Source organism: Bacillus rossius, chromosome 2 (assembly GCF_032445375.1).
Source record: "Bacillus rossius redtenbacheri isolate Brsri chromosome 2, Brsri_v3, whole genome shotgun sequence".
Taxonomy (NCBI): Eukaryota; Metazoa; Arthropoda; class Insecta; order Phasmatodea; family Bacillidae; genus Bacillus; species Bacillus rossius.
The window spans coordinates 79,790,547-79,814,067 of record NC_086331.1 but is presented as its reverse complement, the minus strand read 5'-3'; the positions used below and the strand labels follow the sequence as shown (position 1 = coordinate 79,814,067).

The following is a 23,521-nucleotide window of genomic DNA, read 5'->3' as shown; positions in this document are numbered from 1 at the left end:
ACTACCTGCATGAAGTTTTTACGTTGATCTTAAAGAACACTTTTCTATGTTAATTTTATTACAATTGACCTTCGTAATTTTTTCGACCTCAACAAAGGTTAAGTCTGTTAAACGAATATATTATATTCCACAGTCTAACGACCTTGCATGTTCAGATAAAACTTTGTTGCACTTTATAATTACGTACCCAGTTTCTCCAAAGTAGACAAAACTCGCTACAATTTGCACAGTACTTATAAGTTGCAAAAAGATTGGAAACCAAACGCATGGCCATTTTACAGTCCGACTAGGTGTAGCAACTATTTGTTACTTGTTCGCGAGGCAAAAAATAAAATAGCTTCTTTCAACGCACAACTCAGCGAATTCACCGCAGTTCTAATCCGTGTATTTCTTGGTAAACTATGCAAGAACCGAGCCAAAAAACAAGTGTCAGCATGTCGGTGGTTCGCACAAATTTTCTGAATCGTTAAAACCTTGACACCAACGAAATATTGTGCCTCAGAAACAGTGGATTTATAAATGCAAGTGAGTGTGGCGCAATTGAACACACTATCTTGGTAAAGTTCTAACAGGAGGTGTGCTGATTCCTTGTCGTGGTGTTCCGTGAGGTGCTACATCGTCTATCCAAGTACCCACCCATTGCGCCCGCCCGCGGCAGCACGCACGAAGCAATCCTCTCACTCACCACCAACACAGTCCCCCATAGAACAAGTAGGGAGATAGAAGTGCGACTGTTAGAGTGGAAACTGAAATCATGTTTGGCGCGACATGTGACGCTATCTGGTGGGCCCATAAACACTAGCACAAAAACTCGAACGGGAGGTTCCTATCCAAAGTGTTATATTCATAATGTTAATTAAACTATTTGAGAACTAATTGCTTAGTAACAGAGTTTTAAATGTGCAAGAAACACTTAATGCTGTTTTGTAATAAAAAAAACATTTTCTATATAAATTAATAGAAGATGCAAAATTTCTGGTATGCCACACCACAAAATATGTAGCTACCAAGATTAAGTGTCATGATATTCAGTCGTTTGTTTGCGTGATAATAGCTTATACATTACTTCTAACAAACAATAAAGCTATATTAGTAATATATTATGAATGCTACCGTCTAGCGGGTGAGCCCAAACTACTTCAAAAAACTGAGTCTCAGACTCGGCTAGAGTTTATCCCCCATACAGCCCCCTTCCGCGCTGTGCCTGCTCTCCGCTCCGTCGCTTCAACTGACTGCTGCGCCTCACCGTGGCCGTTATGAGAAAGACACCTGGTATATTTCCCGTAGAACCAGTCTCTCTCTTACACAGTATTTTTATAATGCAATAAAGTTTTAAAACGAAACAGAAAATTTAACTAAACCTTAACAAATTACCGTTAAACTTATTAACCAACTTCCTTGTAAACCAGATACAAACCTACAGAAACAAAAAATACAATGAGACGAGGAACACTTCAGAAGCCTATGTATGAGCTATATCGTGATATATTTAGAAGAAAATTCATGAAGTACTTGATAGTGGGCAGTGAAAAGTAAATAAATAATTCAAAATGTCGTGTGAGACGGTGCCTCAACGCTCTGTACCTTCAGACAGTTGTCGACGAGGAAGTTGGAGCCACAGGCTCGGAGGATGACCAGAGCACGGAAGAGCTCCGACAGGTTCTTGTGCTTGAAGGCCGCACGGTGGTCGCAGAAGTCCAGGTCCAGGCTTCTGACCGCATGCGAGTGGCGCAGTCCATTCTGCAGTTGGCACAGCATGCCGTCCCGGACCTTAGAGACAGCCCTCACGGTGCCGGAAATCACAGTTGATCGGGACATTCTTCAGGCAGGTATCCAATGAAACTGTAAAGAAAGAGTGGCAGATACGGCTCATATATTACGCCAAACAGTATTAATAGTTTTAATTCAAGAGCACAGTGCTCAAAAATATGTATTGTCTTATGGCTTGGTCTCACACATTGTGTTATAATTTGAATCTGCTGGCCATTACTATGCACGGGCACGACGAATTTTTGAAGAAATTCAACTGTGTCCTCGGGGGCGTATTGTCGTCTTCCACTTCCCCTCCTACCCATTACTGTTTCTGTGAATTTTTGACGTGACAACGTCTAATAAATCAATGAACGCCGGCTATACGCACTAAAAAAGTGTCCCATAACGCACATTGTCCCACTACGATGTGTCCCGTTACGCTCATTGTACGCTTGCGCCGCATCTCTCTTCCACTCGATTGGAACAACCATCGATTTTACTTTTCAATCATGTTTTCGTCGTTTGAATTATTAATATTATGTAATTTAACGATCGTCCACCGATTTTCAGCACAATCGGTACGGTTATTTAAAAGTAATGTTGAATTTTCAAATACGTTTTTGTACGAACAATGGTGTTTAACAGTTACACATAATAATTCAAATTACACCCGGGATTTTTGCACAATGTTTAAAAAATATTGTAACACATTATAAATAAGTTTGATGTATTTGGGATGTGTATTTGTTATAAAATCGTACTATAAAAACGAAATAATATACTTCCCCTACGGTGCTGCCAAATCGCGCTATCTATCCGCTTCCACGTCAACCAGGCACTCGTTAAAACATATTTTCCTTTGTTTATCGCAAGGGGCGTTATTATAATGAATTATAAATAAAATTTCGTGCCCGAGGCCACAATTGCATATTATTTTGAGCACTGGAAGACATAAAAACGTAAAATATTCTCGACGAATTGCAATCTCGGCCCCAGCGCATTACGAGCGTCTGGGTTGGAGATTAAAGCCGAAATTCTCTCTTTAACTTACTAATACTTATTTTATTAACTGCAAGGGCATTTTTATTAAATTCTTCGTTTAATTTCATGACTAACAAACTTTGTCGTTAAATGTGTAATTGCGAAAAAGCGTAAAACATTCTCGACGATCTTGAAGTTAAATAGCAAACATGTATAAAAGTTATAGTTAAAATAAGCTCTTCGTTAAAGTAATAAACATATTTGAATTAATGAGTGCAAATAAAAGTAAATTATTCAATTAAATTGTAGATTTCATTTCACTCCTTCTTTGTATCTATACAAAATAGTGATAATTCAATAAAAATTATTCAATTTTATTCATAAAAGTATGCAATCATTTCATCAATGTTTTGTTATGACGTTTTCACGTTAAACTATCGTCCGTAAACCGACTTTATAGACAACCAATTTTTATCTTTGTATTTTTATTTGTTTTTTTATTTTCGGAGTTTTTCCATTAAAAACCGTCCAAAACTGCAATGGCGTATGTCTAAAAATGTACATTAAATTAAGAAATCTTTTAGTTATACATGCACCTGATATAATTTTTTTAATTAAACCGAATATTAATGTAACGATGCCCTGTGGGCAAACAGTTATTGCAATTTTGACTTTGTTTAGCCATTTTCTGCTTTTCATACTATGAAGCTACGTATCACATTAAAAGTTGTCAGACATTTTGAGTCTCTATGTTTACTTGTAAGTTTTCACGAGTCTCACCTCCCCAATCTCTATAACAGCATAGGCTTACTCGCTGTTCTTGTTTTATTCTCTTGCATTGTTGTTATGTCACAAATTTTCTTAAATTTTTTATTTACTAAATACTATTTCCGAGTTGTAAAAGGTTACGCAAGTGATGATAATAATGAACACCTGCATGACATCTTACTGCTGTTAGGTAACCTTTAGTAAAAAGCTGCTAAGAAAATTTGAGACGAAGCATAAATTACTAGATCGCTGTAGTGATAAATATACAAGTAAAGCCTTCAAGTAATAACAATGCAAAGAAAAGAAAATAACTAACAAGTCATGTAAGACCAAGCCGTACGAGCATTCGTTTTGTTTAACAGGGTAGTATCCTAAATTTTTGTGCTTTCATAATTTCGTGTTTTTGCACATTATTTTATATAAATTATTAATATAACTATCGTTAATTGTTTATAAAATAATTTATGAATTTATGAAGTATTTTTGATGTTTTTTTTAGAAATATAAATGCCAAATTCTTCAAACTCTAGTATGAATTAAGAGCATTTAATTGTAGATTACAATATTAAACTTTTGTATGTAGCATGTACATGTACTCAATTTGTTGTATATCAGTAGTATAAAATAGTAGGTCCTGTGCCTTGTTCCGGGCCGTAGATCTGGTGCCGGTGTCTGCCATATTGGATTTGACATCACTGCCGTCATCTTGGATTATGACATCTCAAGAGCCATTTTGAATTGTGACATCACTGCAGCCATCTTGGTATGACCTTGACTTTGACCCATGACATTGACCTCGGTCAACATCTTGGAATCAAATTCCCAACTCCTAAACGTTGCAATACTCGTTATGGTGGCATCACCATTGAGTGTCCCACTTAATAATGTTGCGCTTTTCGTTACTGCGGAATCGCCATCGAAGGTCCCACTCCTGAATGTTTCACTTTTCGTTATGGTTGCATCACCATCGATGTCAACTCCCAAACATTGCATTTTTCGTTACTGTGACCTCACCATTAAGTACTTGTATTCCGAATGTTACATTTATCGTTATGGTGGTATCATCATCGAAACTTCCACTCCTGAGTTACATTCTTAGATGGTTTGTAGGAAGAAATCTGGTTTTAGAGAACATTCCACCATCATGTATTCCGCCCTTTAAAATTGCGTCCTTTTGAAATACGTCATCTTAAATTTTTACATCATATCTGCCATTTTGTAAACCTGTCATGTTATCCAAAAACAAATCGGAAAAAATTAAAAATTAAAATAAACTATTTCATTAAAACTATAATATAATTTAAATAAAAAACCACATGCACTTCGTGGTTCTTGGAGTCATCGGTTCAAATTTAGTGGTGGCGAAAATGGCAGTGGGTCATTACTCAAGGGAGGCTACCAGCAGACTGATCCCCCACACATAATGCCAAGGACTTTATGATGCTCCAACCAGTATGACATCATGATAGCTAACTTGGTTCCACAATTTTGTATAAATCTGCTAGAGTTCGCTGCTGCCATCTTGGTTTATTTTTTAATTCGCTAGAGTGTAGTAGTAGCAATCACCAAAGTCGTCAGCTGTTGCAGCATCCGTCATCTTGTAGGCCATCTTGGCCACCATATTGAAAATTTGTAATTATTAACCTAGATTCGGTAAATATTCAAAAAATCATTTTAAAAATACGTTAAAAATATTCATCGTTTCGTTCGATTCCTTTTCTCGTATCAATACTTGGTCGAAGCAAAAAAACACTAATTTAAGGATTGGTTAATTTTGTTTAAATATTAGCTAAATTTAACATTTTACTATAATAGTAAAAGTTCCAGTTTCAAGAAATAAAACACTCTCTAACAAATAAAATTTATTTCATAATTATTTAAGTCTTTAGCATTTATCGATGCCTCCAATCATACTGATGTGTGAAGCGAGACCTTTTGCATGTCTCTGCATCCATTTTTAGGGCAGTTACACAAGACAGTCGATCACCAAACATGTTACACAGCTAAGATTTCTCTATTGTATTAAAAGGGAAGTGAAATATTTCATGAGGCCTTACAATGAACATGTGCACAAACATCTTGCCACAGAAGAAATATTTTGGTCCTACTGAATGTGCAACACAAACTTTACAATTTTTTATGTGCCTTTTCAAGTTTATTTAGTATATAAACTGGTTAATCTGTTGCACTGATATTTAACACGTTTAGAGTTACTTTTAGAATCGTGTTTTAGATACTCACGAATTTTTACGTTTTTTTTTTAAATTTTTTCACAGTAGGGTTATTGGTTTTCGATTTCACTGCCACCGATGCAACTATTCAAAGAAATCTTTAGTGCTGTTATGATGGTAGGTAATTTTGGAGTTGTTACACGAGAAATATCCGTGCTTGTCTTTAGTGTAGTGGCTTTATCGATGTCCTCTATCTCGTAAGTGTGCTTGGCTTTACAATTTCGCCATGCATTTTTAACTATCAATTCGTGTAAACAATGTGATGCGCTTTTGGGGGAAACAAAGAAAAACAATTTTACAATAATATATTTTTCACGTGTTTTGTAATAAAGAAATTTATTTAATTAGGTGGACCAAACATGACTTCACAAAAGGGATGGCCAGCCGTGTTATGATAACTTTATTACGTTAATTAGACTAAAATTAACCTATTACAAAAAAATTTTAACTAGAGATTTTTTAACTTCTGAAAATTTTCATTTTAATGATTTTTATATTTTCGGGATCACAAAGAAATCTTACTTTAGATACCTAAATGAGATGGAGAGAGAAAATAACTTGCATTACAATTTAATTTGCAGGATGCATGCAGAGACTACTTATCTTACTGCCAGCTACATCATGCGATAGCGAGGGCAGAAGGCCAGCCTTGGCAGAAAATGTTGCGAACTCGGAGCTTGCAGAGGTTCGCATGAGGCCGTGAATTAGGTTTCTGGCCCATCTGAATATTTGAGGTAGGTGTACTGTTGAATCCCACACAAATGTGGTGGGTAGTACTGAATTAACGCCATTTTCGGGTGGCGGAGAAACCCGAAAACAATAATGAACTTAAAGAGGAAAAAGATAACTAACACAATACATGTTAATAGAAAATATGCTAATAAAGTGGATAACATTCCCCTATTATGAGACTACATGCCTAATTAACAGTTTAATTAGCCAAACTTTCAAGGAGAACCCTCAGATGCGGAGAGAGAGCGATTCAACCGTATCCGCCACTAGAAGAAACTTTCTTTGAGGGAGTATCGCCACTCATAGTTAAAGAAAGCACCTCGTGGCGGTAAAAATAAGGAGCGGCTAAGCTGTAAAATGGAGGATGGGGAGTGGCGCTACATAGGCAAGAATAGGAATGAGATGCGGCACAGACATATAGCTTTCGACATTGCCGGTGGATGACGCGCAGAGCTCCGGAGTAGGTGTAAGTCCAAGGAAAAGGAATCTGTGAGAGTAATAGTCGTAGAGTATTGGAAGTGCCGAGAGATGGCGCTCCCTAGTGGCAGAATCCAGAACCACAAAAGTCCTTAATTTAGTTCATTAAGTAACCTACAGATGTCGCACCCGGTCCATGACAGGGTAAGTGGTCGCTCTGAGTCATGACAGAAAAAAAATGGAGGGATTGGCGACAAAACTGTGGGCTACACTAGGGCCCGGGGAGAGGGTTGGTAAAATTGGCTATGAAGGTGCCTAAGATGCAAAGAACAAAGGGGGGAATGTTGAAATGCTGGCATCGTGTGAAAGGATACTACAAAGGAAGCTCTTTGGCACAGAGGGGTATTGGACAAATAACTGAACATGATTAGAAATAGATTTGTTTTGTGTCATTCATGTGGGGCATAATTAAATGACATCTGCAACCACACCAGATTGGTTTCCCATGTAACCTGTGCATGCACATGATATGCTATGAGCATAAACAGATGTTTTCTTTTGAAATGCCCTGCATGCGATGGCTGAACATGTTGGATGCATTGAGAAAAAAATTGCCTACATGTTATTGAATGATTTAGATGTAAATTGGGAACCGTTATCAGAGATGATTATGGACGGTAGGCCAGAATTCTCAAATATACGGTTTTACAAAGCTTAAATTATGGTGGCTGTTGTAGCATTTTTAAGGGGAATGAGCTCAAAAATTTTTGAGGAGGTGTCTATGCATATCAGAAGCATGTTATGTCCAGTTTTGACCATGGAAACGATCCTACAAAATCAATGAAAAGTTTATAAATTTGGCGAAAGGCTACACTAGACAACAATAATACAAATTGTGCGTTGGGTAGGTTTGCTGAGGGCAGAGATAATGCACAGCTTAATATGTTCAGCAGTTTCGCGATGCATGCCATCCCAATTGTAAGGACAACATATAACTTAAATTGTTTTGTAGATGCCCAAATGGGCACCTAGGGGTTGATATGTCGTAATACTGAAAAATCGCATCTCTTAGATTTTGGGATAACACCATTTAAAAAGATTGTTACTGTTACATTACACAGTAAAAAAAACATTTTGTAAAATTTGTAAAATTTTGGAGCAGAACTTAATTTAACTTGATGAATTATATTGGAAAAATATGGGCCTTATTCTTGGTGAGGCTGAGTCTTGAAATGCCAAAGAAATATTGGTCAGCAGATTATGATAACAATTTTTAGGACCCTATGGAAGAGTTTCGTTGGAAGGGTTCTCGAAAATTCGAGAAAGTGTGTCAGCTTTTTTGGGAACGTTGTTTATGTTAGATATGAAATTTGATTATGGAATTTTTGGATATCCAATGCCTAAGTTTTCTTCAATGGTTGGGATATACCAAAAGGCACACAAGGGTTTGGTAATCAGTTTCCAGAAGAAATTATGTATTTTCCAAAAATTGTCGAAATTTTTTTGATTTAATGATAAGGCTTTTCTTCCCTGATATGTGAGAGTTAGTGAAGCGAGAGCTATGGGTTATCAGCAACTGTCGAATTTCTGCTAAAATACTGCTTTGACTGCTATACTAGATACGTCGGTTTGTAGGATAAATGGTTTGGTGAAATCTGCTTTCCGAAGGACTGGAAGACTTACTTTGGCATTTTTCAAACATTCGAAAGATTTTTCCTGTTCAGGTCTCCAATGAAATTCTACAATTTCCTTGCACAGAGCATTTAGTGGAGCTGCATGTTCAGCAAAATTTGGTATATACTTAGAAAAAATTTCGAGTCTTTTGGAGATTTAAACTCAGTGATGGCCTGGGTATGTTCAGGGTCAATGGTTACTCTTTACTTGAAACTAAATTAACTAATAAGGATATTTCCTGGACTTGAAATTTTACTTTCTTGATATGCACAGTTAGACCTGCATTGCACTGACTGCTGAGTACTTCTGTGAGGTTAAGAATGTGATCTTCAAATTTTTTTGAATAAACATCTTCCAAATATTTGCAAATATACTTAAATTTTATGACTCCCAGTACTTGGTCGTCCAAGCAAGTCAGTACCAGTGCACTGGTTTTAAACCCAAATGTTACAACCTTGTAATGGCTAAGGTTCCATGGTACACAAAAACCAGAGATGTGATTAATTTTTTGTAGAGTGCAACTTGGTGATATGCCAAATTGAGGTCAAATCACTGAAATAATTTTCCTTACTGAATCAATGTAAGGCCAAATTAATGTCTGTTTTTATGCTTTACTGTAGTCAATCACAATGCATTGACCTTTTTCTGTAGGGACCAAAAAGGCAAGTGAAGTGAAAGGAGATGTAGAGAGTTCAAAAAAATATTTTTGTGTAACAAATATTGTATGTGATTCAGAATAATTTTGTTTTTAGGGCCTAACAGCTGATAATTTATTGAGAAATTTTACCGGGGTAATCCAGTTTAGTTTCGTATTCAATGAGGTGGGCGAATCCTAATTTAATGGTTAATAAAGTGGAAAATTTACTGCATAAATTTCTGATTGCCAATTGTCTCTCTTGGCTGAGATGGTCCAAAAGTAAAGTTTTTCCATCCTCAACACTTGTTAACAATGTGGTGACATTACTCTGAGCTTTTGATCCTGGCACCACAAAAGGGATAAAAAATTGCTTATTAATTATAAAATATAAAATAGCTTGCTTGAAGATCAGTTACTAAGCATGTTTTGGCAATGAAAACTTAGCCGAGAAAACGATCCGTCCCTAAATCATTACACACTTAAAATGGAAAGAACCATGTAAACAAATAAATTTTGATCTTGATAACTGTGGCTGTTTGAATATTCGGTGGCTGCTCTGAGGCAGTGAAATATTTTAAGGCTACTGATTCGATTTTCTTAATTAAATTATTTTCCCGCAGTTATTAGAAAGAGACTCTGAAATAAATATTTTAACTGATCCAGTTTCAATTACACCTGAACTTTCTTTTTTTCTTCAGATTATTCAGCTATAATAGGGTAGGGATGTTTCCGAAAATATTGTGGCATTTTCGTTTGCCAGGAATCTTGGGAAATATGCATGTTTTACACTGTCTTGTGGATGTCACAGGGTTCAGTGTAGTAGCAGTATAACTAACTATTTTAAAGGATATATTTTTTCAACCTTATTGTTCTTTTGGGGTTTTCTTATAGTCCCTGTTTTTGTGTTTTTCTTGAATCTGACATTTAGCTCGAGTAATGTATTGTTGTTGTTTCTGTTGCGTAACTTTGTGAAAAGACTTTAGATTAGTAGAGCAAAAAACATTCTCGAATGACCATGGAAGTGGTGGCATTGAAAAAAAAATTTCTGGACCATGGTTCAAAGATATTTATTGTTTTTAATAATTTTGTTTGTTATATTTAGCATAAAATTTTTTATTATTTACAGTACAGTACTCGCAGAATGGTTTCTGCTCTTTTGAGTTATTGAATCTGGAGTTATAATTGATAGGTATGTTTTGTTTTGAATTAAAGGCGTTAGTAGGGGTTTGTTTTTGTTTTCGTGTTAAGCTATAAAAATAAAGGATGGTTCCTCTGATATTCATCAAATTCAAAATTTTGTGAAATGAATGCACAATCGATACAGCTCAGCCAAATTCTGTTGGCGAGCTTGGAAGACAGAGCTTGAGCTCTCAGAAGGTTTTCTGCCACACACAATGTTTGTGAATATTTTCGTTTCCGAGACATCTAAACATAGTACTTGAGCCGCTTCTTTTATATTGGTTATGTAGTGTTGCAAACTATTGTACCATTCTGGTCTTATATAGGATAGTGTGTAAGAGGGGATGAAGTAATTAAAAATATCTAAATGATATAGGTCTAAAGAAAAATTACTCTCAATGGCCAGAGAGGAGCGCTCACTCAGTGATGGTTGGGTGAAAGGAAAAACAAATTACAACTATTGTTTGTCCGGAATGTTCTCTTTCTGACGAAATTTGAGAATGTGCCAGAAAAATTCGATTAAAAAAATATGGCTTTTTAATTGAGGCAGGAATGCGGACAGTAGACTAACTGCTGGTTGCTCATCGTCTGCTGAGGATAGGGGATGACATGTGGTAGGTGTGAAACTTGAGGGAGATTCTTTGAGGGGGATGGGCACAGTTCAGGAGTGGTTTGCGAAGAAAGGAAATTTGAGGGAAACAGTTGGTAAGGGTTGTAACAGGCAGCAGATGTGAAAAGGAAATACTTGGACAGGGTGGGCTGGAAGGGATGTTTGATGAGCTCGGGGAGGGGGCAGGAGTAGGTGATATTTGTAACTGGCTGAGATACCAGCACAATGACAGTTGCGGTGATTAACAGCCAGAGTGGTAGCCAAGAATGACAGAGTAGTGGAAAAGAGGATGAAAATATGAGAAACTGGTGGAAGGGGTAAAGTCTTGGAGGTGTGGTGGAAGGTTTCGTAATGTTGGTGGGGAAGGGGCGGGAGTAGTTCATGTTTGCAGCAGCTTGGGATCTGATGGTGAAACAACTGGATGCATAGTTTTTGTTTGTGCCACAATGACAGTGGTTGTTTCGGCCATTTGGCCCGGAGTGAATGGAAGGTCCCATCTGTTGACCTGGGAGGTTGAGTTTCACAATGCTAATTTTTTTTTTTAACTTGTAAACTAAGACTGGAGTATGATAAAAACATTTTTCGATTTCAGTCTTACAGACTTCATGAAGTTTATTTGCTGAAAGCAGGTAAAGTTTCTAAAACCTAGTTTGACATCTGCGAGCCTTGTAAGGTCCCATTGAATGTTTGTTTGGCTTGTCTCCTTATCTGGAGAGTTTTTATATTCGAGTATGTCCTGGTACTTAGTGCCGTGAATGTTGAATACCCCAAGGACATCGAGAGATAAATAATTAGTCGAAATTAAGACATTGAGTTAGCAGGCAACTCTTTCATGTTTTCTGAGAGACTGAGCTTCCCCTGTAGAAGGGATGTTTCTAGAATTTATTCAAAAACAAGTTTAATATTTAGGTTACTAACCCAGGCTGGGCCTAAAAATGGGCACCAGCAAAAGAGAGTTATGTTTATATAAACAAAAATAATTCTAAATTTGTTTTGTACGACAGATTTAGCTGAAATTTAGCTCGGAGAGGTTATTAAAGAGAAGAGCAATTTGTCAGGAAAGAGGATAACCCATGTGTGTGAGGCAGTGTTTGTTAATTATCGCTTGCACTGCCGTGTCGTAGGCCTCACTGGTTGAGGCCTTATCACAAGGGTCGTCGGTAAGCCGGCAGGCGTGGTGAGAAAAAAGTGTGTGTGACGCAGCTGACATCTAAGTAGCCGGGAAGAAAGAGTGAAGGAGGTGTCTTGACATCACAATACCGAAGAGGGGGGGTTGGGTTGGAACTAATGGTTTCGCGACATTTGCGCCCGGAAGAAGGTATAAGTGGCAGGGGTTTATTTACAAGAGGACTGCGGGTGGTAGCCCTGTCAGATGGCTTCGCGCGCAGGCACGTAGAAAACGTAACCTCTAAAGGTAAACAAAACGCGAAACAGCGATAACGGCATTCAAAACCTTCGTAAAAAACAGCCTGGTCAAAAGCTAATACTATATGACTGTCAAACAGTCTTAAAACATTCCCGCGAAGTGTAACGAATAGGTTAGGAAGAAATTACAGATATGAAGAAAATAAATGACCTAAATATAGTGAATCACTCTCTGGATTTAAACAAATGATAAAAGCGATTCAATAAAATGTCTAATACGTAGAAAATGAGATATTCATCATATTAAAAATTATGTTGATAAAAATGATAGTGTCAAATTTATCAGCTGGCTTGTAGTTCACAATAAAAGTACAAGTGAACTAAATTACAGTTAATGTTTGGTTATTTTTAAAAATAATTCTTGTAAAATTTTACATAAATTAAATTATTTTATACTTGCTATTTATTACCATCTAGAAAACAGTAATGATAACAAAACAAACTTTGCACTGCTAATTCTCGATACACTATATTTTGCTCCTCTTAAGTTGTCATTATGTTATAACAAAATATCTTGTAAGTGTGTGCTGGCTTAACAATTGAAAACAAGTATTTAAAGTCTTTAAAAGGGCCAGAGTGGGAGCTCAGAGTGTGTATATTAATTTGTTTAACCATATACAAGCTTCTTATTAGTTATTATTGTGTAGCGTTAGTTTAGTGGCTTGATCAATAATTAAAACATTAATAAAGAAATATTAATTTTACTAGCAAAATGAGCCTTATTTACTGTTTTTTGATTAGGCTTTTTGAAATTTATCTGAGAAAAACAAATAAGTACACATAGGAATTAATTTATGTTTGTTGTTTATTGAGGGTCGTGGCCTTATGGTGGAAACCAAAAGTAAAACTTTTACAATAATAGCTTTTACATTAGTTTTTCACTAAAGAAATGAAGTTAATTAAGTGAAACAAACATGACTTCACAATAGGAGTGGTCGCCCGTTTTATGACTACATTCTTTCGTTAATTAGACTGACATTAGCTAATTATATAAAAATACTGGAAATTTTAAATTTATGAAAAAATTCTAAATGGTTTTGACACTTATAAGAGCACCAAATCCAATCACATTAGACGATTTCGATGGGGAGAGAAAGTAACTAGGGTTACAATTTAATATGTATGTCGTAGAGACTTATCTCCCTGCCAGCTACAAGGAGATGAAGCTCATCATGCGGTGTCGAGGGCCTAAGGCCAGTCCCGGAAGAAAAGGGTCCAGCCTCGGTGCCTACAGAGATCCGAGTCAGGACGGAGAATTCAGTGGCTGGCCCATTTGAAGAGTTAGGTCAATGGTACAACGTACACAATTACTCTGAATTTACGCTATTCTCTGGTGGAGGAGAATTCTGGAAACCACCAAAGAATTTGAAGAGGAAGGATATAAATAACTAACACACTATATGTTAAAAGAAAACATGCAAAAAAGGGGGATATCGTGCCCATATTATGCGACTATATATGCCGGAATTAAGAGTTCTTTAGCCGACATTTCGAGGAGAACACTGAGACACGGAGAGAGAGCAATCCAACCTAGTCCGAACTTGAAGAATCTGTCCGTGAGGGAGGAATGCCACTCCAATTTAAAGTAAGCGATCAAAAAAAATAAGAAGAAGCTAAGCTGAGAAAAAGGGGAGAGTGTCCCACGTACTGGAAAGTGGCGCTACATAGGCGAAAATAGGAACCAGAGGCAGCACAGACATATAGTTGCCGACTGTGCCGTTAGATGGCACGCAGAGCTCCGGAGTAAACGTAAGTCCGGAGAAAATGAGTACGTGATGAGGCTAAAATTGTGTCGTAGAGCGGAGGAGGTGCCAAGAGAAGGGAGAGACCCTGGTGACAAATTGGTGGGCGACAAAAAGGCACGGGAAGAGGAGAGAGATATCTGGCTACGAAAGTGCCAGAGGTTCAGAGGAAAAAGGAGGAGACGGGTGGCATCTGTAATATGCTGGAATCATGTAAAGGGATACCACGAAGGCAGGCTTGCGTGCCTTTTGCCATGTGAGAGTTGGTAGCAGGCGCTGATATGTGCCGGCGTTTTCAGGGGTACTTGATTTCCAGCACATGGGCACCACAGCCGCATATGTGATGGCACTCATGGGATCCGGCACGAAGGCTGCGCGCAGAGTTAGTGATAGGGCGCGATTAATCGGTCCCTGTTGCTAACGCAAGCTGCTGGACGGGAAGTGGGCTGCATAGGACAGCTTGAGTCCCGGCAAAATTAAAATAAAACGTCCCGTGTAATATGATAATGCCTATAAAATAATATAAAGCTTAAAGGTACTACATGTTAAAATGTTAACGTGTTAAAAATAAATAAATAAATAATTGGCACATGACACACAAAAGTTGAGTAATATTTTTTTTAATTTTTGTCGTGTTTTTCTCTTTTTATATGTCGTTGTTTTGCTCTTGGTATACGGCATTTTGTAGGAGAAATTTGGCGAAAATGGAAGGAAATTTAAACAAAGGAAATTTGACCCAAAAATGGTGGACCCACATGTAGCTGCATAAACTTGTATATAGTCAAATTTGTAAAAATTAGGGGTCATACCAAATGTATTAGGGCTCCAAAATTAACTTTATAACTGTACAACTATTCTTTAATACAATGTGTTATAATTTAAAGTCATAAAGAGAAATAATGACAACTTAATAAAATACGCAATAAATTATGGCAATCCTTCGTTAACATTGAAATGTAGAGATATCGTTACGTTCGTCATACTATAAAGGAACAATAATATGTTAGCCTAAATACATTCAATGTTTTATAAAATATTTCCGGGGTTAAATTTTCATTGATAAACATTAAATTTTGAATCAGCTCAATAAGGTTAAGTTTGTTTTTAGGAAATATTTAAATACTGATTTCTGTCGTTTAAGCATAAGCAATAATTCATAGATATATTAAGTGTAATGATATGTATTTAAAATCTTTCAGTTCAATATTGTGTTAATGTACCAATTAGAGTGAACCTTTATTTTGAAAAACACTCAAAAAATATCGCCGCGTTCGTAGTGCTGTAGAGAACCAACCAATTGTTAAACATCTTGGATTTCATGTTTGGCCCAAAACAATTTTCCTGGCCAAAAAAAATAAAGCAATTTTGAAAATGCGATTATATCAATATTTGACTATTCTAGTTTACAACATTTTTGCCAAGATTTTTTCATAGACGCTGATGGGCACGCTCCACAGAGAGCTCTGTCCACCACATTGTAGGGTACGTACTAGGTGCAGCCCCGTCCACTAAACTGAATGGCGCGCACCAGGTAAAGCCTCGGCCACCACGCCGATGGGCGACCATCAGGTGTAATCCCGGCTACCACGCCTATAAGCTCGCACCAGGTATAGCCCTGGCCACCATGCTGATGGGCACGCACCAGTTATAGCCCCGGCCACCACGCTAATGTGCGCACTCCATGTCTAGCCCCGGCCTCAACGCTGATGGGCGCATACCAGGTGTAATTCCAGGCACCATGCTAAATAGTGCACAATCTGTGTAGTCCCGGCCACCACGCTAATGGGCGCGCACCAGGTGTAGACCTGGGGAACACGCTTATTAGCGTCCACCAGGTAAAGCCCCAGCCACCACGCTGATTAGTGACCACCAGGTATAGCCCTAGCCACCACGCTTCTTAGTGACCACCAGGTATAGCCCCAGCCTCCACGCTTATAATTGACCACCAGGTATAGCCCCAGCCCCCACGCTGATTAGTGACCACCAGGTATAGCCCCAGCCACCACGCTGATTAGTGACCACCAGGTATAGCCCCAACCACCACGCTGATTAGTGACCACCAGGTATAGCCCTTGCCACCACGCTGATTAGTGACCACCAAGTATAGCCCCAGCCACCACGCTGATTAGTGACCACCCGGTATAGCCCTAGCCACCACGCTGATTAGTGACCACCTGGTATAGCCCTAGCCACCACGCTGATTAGTGACCACCAGGTATAGCCCCAGCCACCACGCTGATTAGTGACCACCCGGTATAGCCCTAGCCACCACGCTGATTAGTGACCACCAGGTATATCCCCAGCCACCACGCTGATTAGTGACCACCTGGTATAGCCCTAGCCACCACGCTGATTAGTGACCACCAGGTATAGCCCCAGCCACCACGCTGATTAGTGACCACCCGGTATAGCCCTAGCCACCACGCTGATTAGTGCCAGGTATATCCCCAGCCACCACGCTGATTAGTGACTACCAGGTATAGCCCTAGCCACCACGCTGATTAGTGCCAGGTATATCCCCAGCCACCACGCTGATTAGTGACCACCAGGTATAGCCCCAGCCACCACGCTAATTAGTGACCACCCGGTATAGCCCTAGCCACCACGCTGATTAGTGACCACCAGGTATATCCCCAGCCACCACGCTGATTAGTGACCACCAGGTATAGCCCCAGCCACCACGCTGATTAGTGACCACCCGGTATAGCCCTAGCCACCACGCTGATTAGTGCCAGGTATATCCCCAGCCACCACGCTGATTAGTGACCATTAGGTATAGCCCCAGCCACCACGCTGATTAGTGACCACCCGGTATAGCCCTAGCCACCACGCTGATTAGTGACCACCAGGTATATCCCCAGCCACTACGCTGATTAGTGACCACCAGGTATAGCCCCAGCCACCACGCTGATTAGTGACCACCCGGTATAGCCCTAGCCACCACGCTGATTAGTGCCAGGTATATCCCCAGCCACCACGCTGATTAGTGACCACCAGGTATAGCCCCAGCCACCACGCTGATTAGTGACTACCAGGTATAGCCCCAGCCACCACGCTGATTAGTGACCACCCGGTATAGCCCCAGCCACCACGCTGATTAGTGACTACCAGGTATAGCCCCAGCCACCACGCTGATTAGCGTCCACCAGGTGTAGCCCCAGCCACCACGCTGATTAGTGAAAACACCCGGTATAGCCCTAGCCACCACGCTGATTAGTGCCAGGTATATCCCCAAAAACCACGCTGATTAGTGACTACCAGGTATAGCCCTAGCCACCACGCTGATTAGTGCCAGGTATATCCCCAGCCACCACGCTGATTAGTGACCACCAGGTATAGCCCCAGCCACCACGCTGATTAGCGTCCACCAGGTGTAGCCCCAGCCACCACGCTGATTAGTGACCACCCGGTATAGCCCTAGCCACCACGCTGATTAGTGCCAGGTATATCCCCAGCCACCACGCTGATTAGTGACCACCAGGTATAGCCCTAGCCACCACGCTGATTAGTGACCACCAGGTATAGCCCCAGCCACCACGCTGATTAGTGACCACCCGGTATAGCCCTAGCCACCACGCTGATTAGTGCCAGGTATATCCCCAGCCACCACGGTGATTAGTGACCACCAGGTATAGCCCCAGCCACCACGCTGATTAGTGACCACCAGGTATAGCCCCAGCCACCACGCTGATTAGTGACCACCCGGTATAGCCCTAGCCACCACGCTGATTAGTGCCAGGTATATCCCCAGCCACCACGCTGATTAGTGGCTACCAGGTATAGCCCTAGCCACCACGCTGATTAGTGCCAGGTATATCCCCAGCCACCACGCTGATTAGTGACCACCAGGTATAGCCCCAGCCACCACGCTGATTAGCGTCCACCAGGTGTAGCCCCAGCCACCACGCTGATTAGTGACCACCCGGTATAGCCCTAGCCACCACGCTGATTAGTGCCAGGTATATCCCCAGCCACCACGCTGATTAGTGACCACCAGGTATAGCCCCAGCCACCACGCTGATTAGTGACCACCAGGTATAGCCCCAGCCACCACGCTGATTAGTGACCACCCGGTATAGCCCTAGCCACCACGCTGATTAGTGCCAGGTATATCCCCAGCCACCACGCTGATTAGTGACCACCAGGTATAGCCCCAGCCACCACGCTGATTAGTGACCACCCGGTATAGCCCCAGCCACCACGCTGATTAGTGACCACCAGGTATATCCCCAGCCACCACGCTGATTAGTGACCACCAGGTATAGCCCCAGCCACCACGCTGATTAGTGACTACCCGGTATAGCCCTAGCCACCATGCTGATTAGTGCCAGGTATATCCCCAGCCACCACGCTGATTAGTGACTACCAGGTATAGCCCCAGCCACCACGCTGATTAGTGACCACCCGGTATAGCCCCAGCCACCACGCTGATTAGTGACCACCAGGTATAGCCCCAGCCACCACGCTGATTAGTGACTACCAGGTATAGCCCCAGCCACCACGCTGATTAGCGTCCACCAGGTGTAGACCCGGCTATCACGCTGATGGGCATGCATGAGGTGTAGACCAGGCCACCACGCTGATGGCGTACACCAAGAAAATTGTACCATTTTTGCACCAAATCAATACTTTTCGTATATTTATAACGCTCGACATTATTTAAAAGAATGCTATGTTATATTTAGTGTCATTTATGTTTTATACGTTTATGTGCAACAAAGAACATGAATTTGCTCGTTACCATATACCAGACAATATAAGGTTATTTCATGTGCTTCTGTAGCAACAACTATGTTTCCATTAAGGTGTGAGGATTCTCTATCAAAAATTAAGAGGGCAGGGCCAGGAGTCTTGTATTTTGCAAAGTGTTCAAGCCATTCAATGAAAGTCAGGGAATTCATCGACCCTTTCCCTGTAGGTAAATTTTCAGTCCACTCTGGTTTCAAACGATTTCCTTTGTACAGGATGACAAGAGACACTGCATGACCTAACGCATTTACACAAGTTACTATTGTACAGTTTTCGCCATGTTCACTAGCCACATAATGTACACGTCTAGCTCCTTTTTTCGCTAAAACAGTTTGTGCTTTATGAGGACAAAGTCTGTTTCCTTTTTCATCTATGTTATAAATTGACTGTGGCTTATCCATCACTCCGAGCAAAAAAATTCATACTTTAAATTGGGTTTGAAGTATTAATATGATTATTGGAGTAATTTGAATTCTTGTGAAAAACATTGTCACCATTTTTAAATTCCCTTTGCTTTTAAAATTTCTCAAGATATCCATTTACAAGGTTTGACTTGTACACCCGATCCTTCTTTAAGCTGCGAAAAATGTTTATGTCTGGCGGTTGGTTATAAGAGGTCAAAAGTATAAAATGAAACGCTACTTTTTACATAATATGGTTTCACATAATGAGACCAAAATTGGCAACCCTGTATTTTTTTGCATACAAAAAACTGCAAGAGTATGCGGCCCGTACTTACAAAAAATTTATGGCAAATAACCTTATTTTGTTATCCAAATACGCTTCTCAAATACCCGTTCCAAACATTTTAACACCCAAATATGGTTAAATGAGCAGTACTGAAAATAAAAATCATATAGCTACGTACGTACACCGTATTTTACCAGTATCTTCAGGAAAATGTGCTGAACCTTTTTTTCAATATTATAATATTAATACAACCAACCATGTTTGATTAGGTCCCTTAAGGCTCTGTCTTACGTCACACAAGTTAGTAAAAAAAATTAAATTTTCGGAAAAAATAATCTTTTAAAGTTATTTTTGCAAAACACTGATTTTCATCGAGAAAATCTCATTACTTTAATAACATAATATGAGTGTAAAAATAATAGAAGTGAAAGTAAATCATTTAGTTAGCACTAAACAAATTACAATTGGTTATCCCAAACTTTTATATATCTTGGTGCAGGATTAAACATTATTCATGTATCGGAACAACTTTTTTGATGACTATCTCAAGCTTTCATTTAAAATTAATAAGAAACAGTGACAAAAAATAAAGATCATGTTAAGTATCAAACATGGAAAACAAGAGCGTAATTGTTATAGTGGCAAGCGTACTTACACCTTCGACCGTCTTGTATCGCAATGTTGTTGTACTGTGCCTTGAAAACGTGCGAGAAAACTGATTTTACTCAAAGGTCAGGCCTGCCTTAGAGCAGGGTCAATCGCGCTTATCTTCTTCAGATAGCTGCTTCGGGCAAGCTGCCAGACCGTTCGTTTTCTTCAGAGTCTCTGACTTCGAGACGACTCGCTGAAATAAAACAGTGAAGTGATCTGATTAATTTTTGTTCAACATCTCGTCAGAAACAGGTTATAATATGGAGAAGTGACGGAATTTATTGGCGGGAAGAAACGGGAGTGCTCCGAGAAAACCCATCGACTGACGGCAACATTCACCACGTTTCCCACTTGAGGAAAATCCGAATTTGGCTCCACAGGGAATCAAAAGAAGGTTCGTCTTTGTGGGAGACCTACTTGTCAGACAATTCCAAAATAGTTTTGACACTTACCTAAGTTACGAATTTCGGGGAAACAGCTTACCTGAAAGTGTTCCAAAAACACATTTTTTCTTACGCCAATGTAATGTAATTTAATAGTTTTACATGAAATTTTATTATAGTTTTAAATTATGAAATTACAAGGGAATTGAAGTATAAATATGTATACCCATTTTTTAAAAGATAGTAGTGGAAAACATAGGTACTGTTTGAAGCCAGGTGTGGGAGCTGGAAGCTGGCCGCCATTTAAGATGACGTTTATCACGCAACCACCATGTATGACCTTGACCTTGACCGCCTTCAGCCAGCACATTCAAGCATCCCAGTCCTGACTTACATCCATTACAGACATCACCATCTAACACCCTACACCCAAACAACCATAGTAGTATAGATAGGAAAGGGCATCTGAAACGGGTTCCTGGTAGTGGAGCCTGTGGAGCCGACCACTCTGACGTCACGGCAGCCATATTATATTACATTGGCCTTGACCTTCTACTTCAATTGCCATATTGGATTCCACCATCTTGTCATCGAGCGACCCAATTCTCGAACGTTTTAATTTTGGGTAGGGTCGCCAACTTGAATTCTAATAAAATGTCCGCCATTTCGGATATGATGTCAAAACTACTTTTTAGATTCAAGGACACAGCCATCTCCTTGTTTTTATTTTATGGTGGCCGCCATCTTGTATTATGACACGGCCGCTATTTTTTCTAGTTCTGTTCTGCTGAATGCCATTATCTTGGATTCCGTCATCTTTGTTTTTCGTGTTTGTCCATAGAGAGCGCCAGCATCGCTCTGTCTCATGCATATAAGGTAGATGTTCCTTGACCTACCAGAGATATTATGGTCCTTATCAACATATTAAAATTAATTTTTTTATACAAAATTCAAATAATCACAGTTACCTATGACCTCTGGGTGGAAAACATACGCATTTAACAGCACGACCATCGAGGCCATTCCCAGACTGAGAATTAAATAAAGTATATAAAAAATAACACATATTAAATTTGAAGGAATAATAAATATTATCACTTGTTCGTGACCATGCCACTATATTTAATTTTTTTAATACATGCTACCAGGAGCGCTAGTTAACACATATTACCTATTAGCGAGTGCTGCTGCCATCTTGTTTCAGTACATAATATTTATACTAGGAGTGCTAGTTTTATATAGTACACACGCTTCTACTAGAACTCTATCTTTGCTCAACAAAGGAGAAGTTCACAAGCTGGCAGAAGATTTTTGTATATATATATTTTTTTATTATTTTTTATATTTATTTTGTAATATATATATTTTTTAATATTTTCTGTGAATTTTCTGATATAAAGTAAAATTGTGTTAGTTTTCTCTGTGTGCTCCTGATTATTTCTGCAAATATATTGTTGGTTTTCTCCGAGTGCTCCTGATTATTCATGGCTAGACATCTGTTGATGATCTCCGATCGCTTCTGGTGAATTGTGAAAAATCAATCTCTGCATTAAATAAGTAGTATGTAAATGGGCATCCTAGCCCTGGCTTCTGGCTGTGGAGTGTTTGTCGGTCCGCCATCTTGGATTGTGACGTCACGGTGGCCATCTTGGATGACCGTGACCTTGAACTTGACCTTGACATTTAACCTTCAAAATTTTCCAAAATTTACCTAAAATTCCTCAAAATTCGCCAAAATTTCCATTTTTTTGGAAAAAAATTCCGCCAAAAAATCTCAAAAAATTGGTTAATTCAAAAATTAGGATTTCGAAAAACCTCAAAAGTCGTTTTGCCTTAGAACTCAAAGTCCTAAAAGCGGCTTAACATTCCTAAGGCCTTGCCGCACTAAGCCGCTGACGTCATCTAGGATTATGATGTTACCGTTGCAATTTCCGTTACGGCCACCATCCTGAAAATATTTATTTCTTATCCGATTTCAATGAAAAAAAATATTTAAAAAAATTAATTAAATTTGAATATATTTTTTTAAAAAAATCATACTTTTTCGACATGGAGCTCGGAGTCCTTCGGTTCAAACCCAGTGAGGGCAAAAATAATAAAAAATCAACAGATCCTTCTTCCAAGGAAGCCGCTGGCAGACTGACTTCCCCCACTATTTATGTCAAAGTATATATATCGTCACCTAGTATGATGTCATGTCCGCCATCTTGAAAATCCGTAATTTTTATGTTAGAAAATCTGGAATTTTTTTTTAATTATTAAAAAAATTAATAAATCGAATTAAATAATAAAAAATTAATAAAATATTACTTAAAAACCACTGTTGCACTCATCGTTATGGTCGCCATCTTGGATTATATAAATGTTGCATGTTTCGTTACACCCGTTATCTTGGTTGAGTACGATGTCATCATTACACTTAACGTTACGACCACCATATTGGATCCTATTAATGTTGCATGTTTCGTTACGGCCGCCATCTTGAAAATCCGTCATTTCAATGCTAGAAATTCCGAAAAAAATCCGAAAAAAAAAATCTAAAAATTGCTTACTTCAAATGTTTAGTTATTTAAACGATTTCGGTCGTTGGTTCGATTCCCGACGAGAGTAAACCAGTAATTTATTAATATAGTTAAAACATTCTCAATAAAAATTAATAAAAATGACTTACACCACACCCGACATTTTGAATTATGTCACCACTGTATAAATTATCGTTATGGATGCCATCTTGAAAATCTTTATTTAATATCCGTTTTAAATGAAAAAAAGTTCAAAATTCATCAAATAATAAACTTATTAGATTACTTATTGATTAGATCGATACCCGTCCTTGGTTCGAAACTGGTAGGAGCAAAAAATAAAAAAACGTCAGATCCTCCCTCCACAGAAGCCACCTA

The 23,521-nt window shown here is 39.1% G+C and overlaps 1 protein-coding gene across 2 annotated transcripts in view; it reads right to left on the bottom strand.

The window, feature by feature from the left end:
• LOC134529400 (hydroxyproline dehydrogenase-like) overlaps positions 1-20,327 on the bottom strand; it is a 151,972-nt gene extending 131,645 nt beyond the window's left edge. Inside the window, exons 1-2 of one of the 2 annotated variants that reach the window (XR_010074560.1) lie at positions 20,243-20,282; positions 1,585-1,842 (exon numbers count right to left, since the gene is read on the bottom strand). Coding sequence is in view for 1 of the 2 variants with exons in the window: in XM_063363434.1 (XP_063219504.1) it covers positions 1,585-1,818 (234 nt within the window). In the remaining variant the exon portion in view is untranslated. Of the gene's footprint in view, positions 1-1,584; positions 1,843-20,242 lie in introns of both variants that reach the window. The other variant, XM_063363434.1, reaches the window with a different exon arrangement.
• Between the last annotated feature and the right edge of the window lie 3,194 nt (positions 20,328-23,521).